We start from the raw sequence: 8,293 nt of genomic DNA, 5'->3' as shown, positions 1-8,293 counted from the left end.
TGGCCAACTGAACGAACTCCTCCTCTCAGCCAAGAACACACCAAAATCAACCTGAAATACAGTACAGTCCATGTTGGGAATGGATGATTGGATATGCCTTAACTTACCCTCTTCCCTTTAAAATTCAGACATAACTGACCATCGCTTAATATTAAGACAGAGACCTTGAGACTGACAAAGCAAACTGTCTGTTGCAATAAGATACCAACACGACAGATGCCAGGCCCGAGGAGAAATCAAAGTATTTTCCCCAAGATACTGTTATTTGGTGTATTTTAAAAATGCCTCTGCAAAGCTGTTTCTTATGGGAAAAATCTACATTCAGTAGAGATTCCCAACCCTTTTAAGTGTCTTTCCTGACCCAGAACAATTTAACTGATTTAATTAAGAGTTTGGCACCTTTTACTACAATCTATTCTCGCTGAAGTCTGCTCCCTGGAGACTTCATCTTCATGATGAAACGTTGGCTCCAAAACCCTTTTTTTAAGACCCAGAAACTCCGTTCTGTTGATTACAGGTCATTAGATAAACTCTTTCCACTGTCTATGAAATCTTTGAATCCACCTATGACCTGGAAGTCCCCAACATGCCCCCTCCTTTGGGCTGTCCTGCCTTTCCATATCAAACCAATGTACAGCTTACACATATTGATTGATTATCTTATGTCTCCCTAAAATGTGTAAAATCAAGCTGTAGCCCGACCACCTTGGGCACACGTTCTCAAGACCTTCTGAGGCTGTTTCACTGATATGTCTTTAACTTTGACCAAATAAATTTCTAAATTGATTGAGACTTTTCTCAGATACTTATTTGTTTATAGGTGTCACTGTATACACTTAAGGAAGTGAAGAAATTTATGACCTTGAGAAAATGAGGAAGACAAGATGTGTGGGGAGAGAGAGAGTGAGAGAGAGGGTTTGAGCTTGTGATGTGTGTATAGGACTAAAACTGAGACCTTGATCTATGATGGTGTAGTACTGAGTATCATCCCCAAATAGTGAGGTTTCATTCCAAGAAGCATATGCCTGTATCTGATTTGGGAAATGGGCTTTTGCAGGTATAAATTAAGTAACTTGAAACAGGTAGATGATGTTAGATTAATCAAGTGGGCCCTAAATGCGAACACAAGTGTCCTGAGAAAAAAAGAGGTAGAGAGACATTTACCATAGACTGAAGAGGAGAAGGCAATCTGAACACAGAGATAGACATGGCAATAATGTGTCCACATCCAAGGAGAGCTGGAGCCACCAGAAGCTAAAAGAGCTAAATCAGACTCCTTCCTAGAGCTTCTGAAGGGGCTAGAACCGATGTCTCCACGATCTTAGCCCAGTGAAACTGATTCTGGACTTCTGGTCTCCAGAACTATGAGTGATTCCATTCCTGTTGTTTGAAGCTACCACATTTTTGAGAACTTGTTACAGTAGCCCGAGGACACTAACACAAATGGGGCTCCGGGAAAATCCAGACTACAGGTGCTGTGGTGGTTTTTCAATCTCCTTGCTTAACTTTCTGATATCAGACATAAATAGATTGGTGAAAAATTTTGTGATTGAAGAAATGCACATGAAACCTACAGTGTACAGAGAGGCATCTCTTAGTTATAAGATGAATATTGATAATTTTAGTTGAAAATGACATGACTGGGAGTATCTCACATAACATTCTGAGTTACTCAAGGATGCATAAAAGGGGCACTAGATACTCTTCTCGTGTGTGTGTGTCTGTCTGTCTGTCTCTACATGTATGTTTACTTCATGGTGCATCAGCTGGTGGAACCCTCAGGACACCCTTTCATATCCTCAATGCCCCGTTTCACACATGAGGAAACTGTTCATGAGAGCACATGGCTGATTTGCATAAAAGTCACTTGGTCAGCAGTTGTTGAAGCTGAACTTGGAATCTAGGTCTGTCTGACCTTAACTATGTTCCTTCCTCAGAGCCACATTCATTCCGTAGAGGAGCCCATCACCTATAAAACCAGAGAAGAGACAGAGCCAGAAGTGCAGGGTGGAGTTCTTAACACAAGCTCACTGCGAATTCTAGTCCCCATCACGCTGACACTAAGCTTGAACCCAGACCCTTCTACAGTTTTGTCTACAAATCACAACTTGCTCAAAGCCTTGACAAACACCAAGAATGTTTCCTTCAGATATGGCAGCAGGGTCACATCTTGCATGGCCCTGACTACATTTTGTCTCCTCTGCCGTCCCCATCTCTCTGACTCAGTCCTCACTTCTCAGATTGGGTCCTGTACATCTAATTTGCACTACGAATGTTAAAAAAGCAAAACCCACAACTCCCTCCTCTTCTCATGTGCTGTGAGAGATGACCTCCAGGCTCCCAGATACCAAGATTGTACAAGACCTAACCCACAAAATTACTCAAGACACTTTCTATGTAAGAAGAATTCTGGTGCTAGCTCTCCTCATAGAAAAATGTTTTCTGTCTCTTGCTGAAATTGACAGCAAAAGACAACAACACAGAAACTATTTTGGAGAACAAAGGACAGTGATACACTAGGGAAGTAAAACACACCCCTTCCCCTTGCATTGGTTTCCTGTTGCTGCTGTAACAAATTACCACAGCCTTACTGGCTCCACATAACACAAGTGTATTATCTTACATTTCTGGAAGTCAGAAGTCTCAGTGAAGTAAAATCAAGGAGTAATAGGACTCTATTCATTTTGGAGGCTTCAAGAGAGAGAATCCAATATCGAGCTTTCCATCTTTCTGATGTTCCCACATTCCTGGCTCCATGGCTCCTTCCTCCATCACTCCAGCACCCCTCTGCATGGTCCCAGCTCCTCTCTGGGTGTGACCCTTCTCCCTCCTGATTATAAGGACCCCTGTGATTATGGTTTCACCCAGATAATTCAGGATACTCTCCTGACCTCAAAATTCTTAACCATGTCTGCCAAGTTATTTTTGACATATTCATAAGTAATGATCATAGATTTCAGATATTAGGACAATGATGTCTTTAGGAGGGGTGTATTCATTCCACAAACAACTCTCATCATCCCCACAATGATCTTCCCCTAAGGTAGAATAAAAATATCACAAGGCAATAGACCTAGAAAAAAACCTGAGACTCTAGGACTCTCTGACGTGGGGATGTCAAATTCTGGGGGATTCGGACTCTCTGCTCTATGTGGACTCCATGGTGTGTAGCCATTTGTGGAAGGTGTCTTTGATTTTGTGACCTAGAAAAAATGAATCTCTGCTAAAATCAACTCTAAGGAAGATTGGCAAAGGGAATTTAAAGATTTTAAAAAATTTTGGAATTTCCCTATGCATTAAAACATGAGAATTGACAATAATTCAAACCAACAATACCTTCCAAAAATGAGGATTTTTCCAATGCATTAGGTTGGGTCCCCTCAGTGAGGATGCCAAAGATTCACATGCAGGCAGTATCTTTACAAAATGCAGGAAACAGGCAAGTGAGCAAAGGAAGAGAGGAGGGAAAGGGAAAGTGAAAGGTACCTCAGCAAAGAGCCACCTCTGAGGATGATGAGAGCTCAAGCCCACATAGAAACACAGGAAAAATATCTGTTATTCCACCTGACAGGTGAGGGAGCTGGGATATGTGTACACCTCCCTTGTCATCACTGATAGATAGCCATCCTAGGGGATATTAATTCCAGGCCGTGAGGTCTGCCTCATTTGCAGCCTGAGCTGCCTTCCCCAGGTTCAGATAGAGCAGTGAAGGGGAGAAAGGGCCATAGAGAGTCAGCTGAAGTATAATGACTAGAATCCCCAAAGTGGAATTAACAATGACTGCTAAAATTATGCAGAAAGAAAGAAGTGTATTTGAATTCAGAGATGTATCTCTCTGAATCTGGATATCTGGATCCTGGCAACCTGTTGGGTAGCCATTTCCCAGAAATCCAGTCCTCTGGAAAAGCAGCAGGAGGTTTGTGCACAGGCTGCACTACCTTGGTCTGGCCACTGGTAGTCGTGCATGAGAACTTTTCCCTGGAGTATTTCTCAGTCTACTGATACTGATGTAATTGACTCCACTTCCCCTGCTGTTGAGCCAGGCCGACATGCCCTGGGCAAAGGCAGCAGTGTGAGGTATTGAGGTTCAAATCAGTGCTTAAGATATATTTGGATGCAAAATACTTTTTCATCCACATGGGCAGTGTCTTGGCAGAAGATGGAGATTCTCTCTAAATGGATGTGAGACAGGGAGGCTGGCATCTGGGTCAGGATGATGCCCTGGTGCACGGCAAGAACACGCGTTGGGCAGCAGCCACCCTCACTAAGGAGAGAGGTTCACTCACCTGGCTTTTCCCCAGGACCTCCCCCTCACCTGCTCTCCAGAAAGCCAGGTTCTTGGGCAGATGTTCCTGAGACCCCAGTAACAGGCTGGTGGGGAGCGCAGCTCAGAGCATTACTCAGGGGATGTGGCCTTTGTCATCCTACTTTGAAACAATTGATTATTTGAGCCAAGATTCAGAGAGGGCTTCAAGTTGATCCTAATCCAGGCTCCTGTGGTGAGCGAGTGAAACAGAGATTTTAGTTGAAATAATCAGAGCTGGTATCACTAGTCAGCTCTCCATGCTACAGAACCATAAGAAATTATACCAAAGTCAGGAAAGGGGATAGAATATGGGGATCGTCATGCTAAGAATAAGGTGCAACCCATTTAGCCCCTGGGCCTTAAAGAGACCCATAGCTGTGGATAACGGCAGATCTATGCATGACACAGTTATCATCTTTGTGCATCTTCAGCGAATTGTTTTTCCTTGTACTGCTAAGAACAATGTCTTAAGTTTATTAGTAAATTCTATTGAATTTATTAAAGATGCTTCTGATAAATTCTTTTTATATCCATTTCAAAAAAGAAGCAATGTCACACTGACAGAGACATTGTTAGTATCGCACTAAATACTTTCACACTCATCACGTTCCTTTGAGAGTAACTGAAAGTTCTGACAGCCCCACGTTCTACAACTTTATTATGAATTTTCTGCCAAAAATAATGTTTTCCTATACACTCCTAATACAAGTATAAAATATATTATTTAATCTAGTCATATGTTCTTTTAAAATTTTGAAAATTCACTCCAAAAGTATGTTCTGTAACCATATGGCCCCAAGGAGAAATGTATTCTCTCAAGGTAAATGTGCACTGCCCTGGTCTGACCTGGGACTCTGGGGACACTGCCCCTGTGCTGAGTTACTGAGATGAGCCAGTCCTGCAGCTGTGCTCAGCCTGCTCCATCCCCTGTGGATTTGCATGTTCCCAGAGCACAACTCTCTGCCCTGAAGACTTTTTTATAGGCTGGTCACACCCTGTGCAGGAGTCAGTCTCAGTCAGGACACAGCATGGACATGAGGGTCCCCGCTCAGCTCCTTGGGCTCCTGCTGCTCTGGCTCCCGGGTAAGGAAGGAGAACACTAGGAATTTACTCAGTCAGTGTGCTCTGTACTGTCTGACTCTTCAGGTAAATCCTCTGATAACATGATTAACTGTAAGAATATTTGTTTTTATGTTTCCAACCTCAGGTGCCAGATGTGACATCCAGATGACCCAGTCTCCATCCTCCCTGTCTGCATCTGTAGGAGACAGAGTCACCATCACTTGCCAAGCGAGTCAGGGCATTAGCAATAATTTAAATTGGTATCAGCAGAAACCAGGGAAAGCCCCTAAGCTCCTGATCTATGCTGCATCCAGTTTGCAAAGTGGGATTCCCTCTCGGTTCAGCGGCAGTGGATCTGGGACAGATTTCACTCTCACCATCAGCAGCCTGCAGCCTGAAGATTTTGCCACTTATTACTGTCAACAGCGTTACAGTGCCCCTCCCACAGTGTTATAGGTCATAACATAAACCCCCAGGGAAGCAGATGTGTGAGGCTGGGCTGCCCCAGGGCTCCTTCTAGTGCCTCTATCTGCTGAGGGCATTTCTCACACTCAGTCAGGTTTTGAAAGTCATTGGGAGATTTTCCTAGAGGGGGCCAGGGAGGTTCCCCTGAACCCTAAGCCTCTTTTGCCCTCATCCCCAGGAGAAAAGACATCACAATGTCTGTCCTGACTGAATAAACAGGAGAGATAAGTCCACTTGAGTTTGTGTTGTGGGATAAGTGGAATTTTTACAGTAAAAGAGAAGTTATTCTCAGTATTTCAAGGAGAAATTGTTTAAGATGAATAAATTAGAGTCTAAATCACAGTCTTTCCAAAGCCTAACTATGTTATTCATGAAGAATGTACTAGAGACAGGGGATTCTCAGGTGGCTGCTTCAGAAGCCAGAGTGTACCTGTTCCTGGTGGTATGTACTGAGTACCATGTGACGATCCTCAGACCTGTCTGAGAAGCCCAGGGCGGGGATGCTGATGCTCTCAGCTGCCTGCAGCACGTCTCCAGATGATCCTCCAGTCCACACCTAACTGCATGTGTTTTACTTCAGGTGTCAGTTTACATGAATCCACCACTCTGACTTCCCAATCTCATGACAGTGATAAGTTGTAACTTATTGCAATCTCATTGAGCAACTCTGAAGAAACCATAGAGAGAAAAGGAGTTTTGGAAAACGTGCTCCCAGAAGTGATAGTAGTGATGGGGAATTGACAGCTGACAGGGAAGTAAGGTGACTCCACAAGGCTCAACATTTTAGCAGTTACGAATTGTTGCAAAATACATTTGAATGTGCTTTCAAGAATTACCAGTTTGGGGTCATAGCTGGAAAACTTTATTAAGTCACAGATAAAATGGGAAAATCAGGAAATTGTATGAAATATACAATAAGGCTGTGTGCGATGGCTCAGGCCTGTAATCCTGTGATAATTAATACTGATTGTCAACTTGATTAGATTGAAGGATGTAGGCATTCCTCCTGGGTGTGTCTGTGAGGGTGCTGCCAAAGGAGATTAACATTTGAGTCAGTAGGCTGGGGAAGGCAGACCTCCCACTTAATCTATGGGCACCATCTAATCAGCTGCCAGTGAATATAAAGCAGGCAGAAAAAAGGTGAAAAAGTGAGTCTGGCCCAGCCTCCCAGCCTACATCTCTCTCCCCTGCTGGATGCTTCCTGCCCTCAAACACTGGATTCCAAGTTCTTCAGTTTTGAGACTTGAGCTGGATCTCCTTGCTCCTCACTCCTGATGCCTACAGACAGCCTACAGTGGGACCTTGTGATCCTATAAGTTAATATGTAATAAACTCATCTATATATATGTCTGTGACCACTGCTGAGTGCCCAATTTGCCAGCAGCAGCAGAGACCAACAGTGAACACTTTGTACGGCACCGCTCCCTGGAGTGATTGACCAGCTACCTGGTGGCAGATTGATTATATTGGACCTCTTCCATCGTGGAAACGAGAGAGGTTTGTCCTCACTGGAATAGGCACTTACTCTGGATATGGATTTGCCTACCTCCACGCAAGGCTTCAGCCAAGACTATGATTTATGGACTCAAGGAATGCCTTATCCACCATCACGGTATTCCACACAGCTTTATGTCTGACCAAGGACTCACTTTACAGGTGAAGAAGTTGGGCAGTGGGCTCATGCTCATGGAATTCACTAGTCTTACCATATTCCCCATCATCCTTAAGCCGCTGGTATGACAGAACTGTGGAACGGCCTTTTGAGGTCACAATTACGTCAACTAGGTTACAATACTTTGCAGGGCCGGAGCAGAGTACTTCAGAAAGCCATGAATGCTCTGAATCAGTGCCCAGTGTATGGTGCTGTTTCTCCCATAGCCAGGATCCACAGATCCAGGATTCAAGGGGTGGAAGTGAAAGTGAAACCATTCACTATCATCCCTAGTGATCCACTAGCAAAATGTTTGCTTTCTTTTCCCGAGACATTATGTTCTGCTGGGCTAGACATCTTAGTTCTAGAGGGAAGAACGCTGCCACGAGGAGACACAATAATGATTCCATTAAACCGCAAGTTAAGATGGCCACCTGGACACTTTGGACTCCTCCTACCTTTAAGTCAACAAGCTAAGAATGGAGTTACAGTGTTGGCTGTGGAGACTGACCCAGACTATCAAGATGAACTCAGTCCACTAATCCACAAAGGAAGTGATGAAGAGTATGTATGGAGTATAGGAGATCCATTAGGGCGTCTCTTGGTATTATCATGCACTCTGATTAAGGTCAATGGGAAATTATACCCCATCCAGGTAGGACTACAAATAGTCCAGATCCTTTCTGGGTCACGACCTGCTGAGGAGCTTGCTGAAGGCAAAGGGAATACAGAATGAATAGTGGAAGAAGGTAGTGATCAATACCAGCTATGACCACGTGACCAGCTGCAGAAATGAGGACTGGAACTAT

At 43.9% G+C, this 8,293-nt stretch overlaps 1 gene segment (V, D, J or C); it reads left to right on the top strand.

Moving 5' to 3' along the window:
• The first annotated feature begins 5,268 nt into the window (after positions 1–5,268).
• LOC116268606 lies at positions 5,269–5,824 on the top strand. The segment is given in 2 exon segments: positions 5,269–5,389; positions 5,514–5,824. Coding segments are annotated over 2 exon segments (366 nt in total).
• Positions 5,825–8,293: the final 2,469 nt, after the last annotated feature.

The sequence above is a fragment of the Papio anubis genome, chromosome 14 (assembly GCF_008728515.1).
Source record: "Papio anubis isolate 15944 chromosome 14, Panubis1.0, whole genome shotgun sequence".
NCBI classification, from domain to species: domain Eukaryota; kingdom Metazoa; phylum Chordata; class Mammalia; order Primates; family Cercopithecidae; genus Papio; species Papio anubis.
The sequence above is the reverse complement of the archived record's forward strand: the minus strand, read 5'-3'. Positions and strand labels throughout refer to the sequence as shown.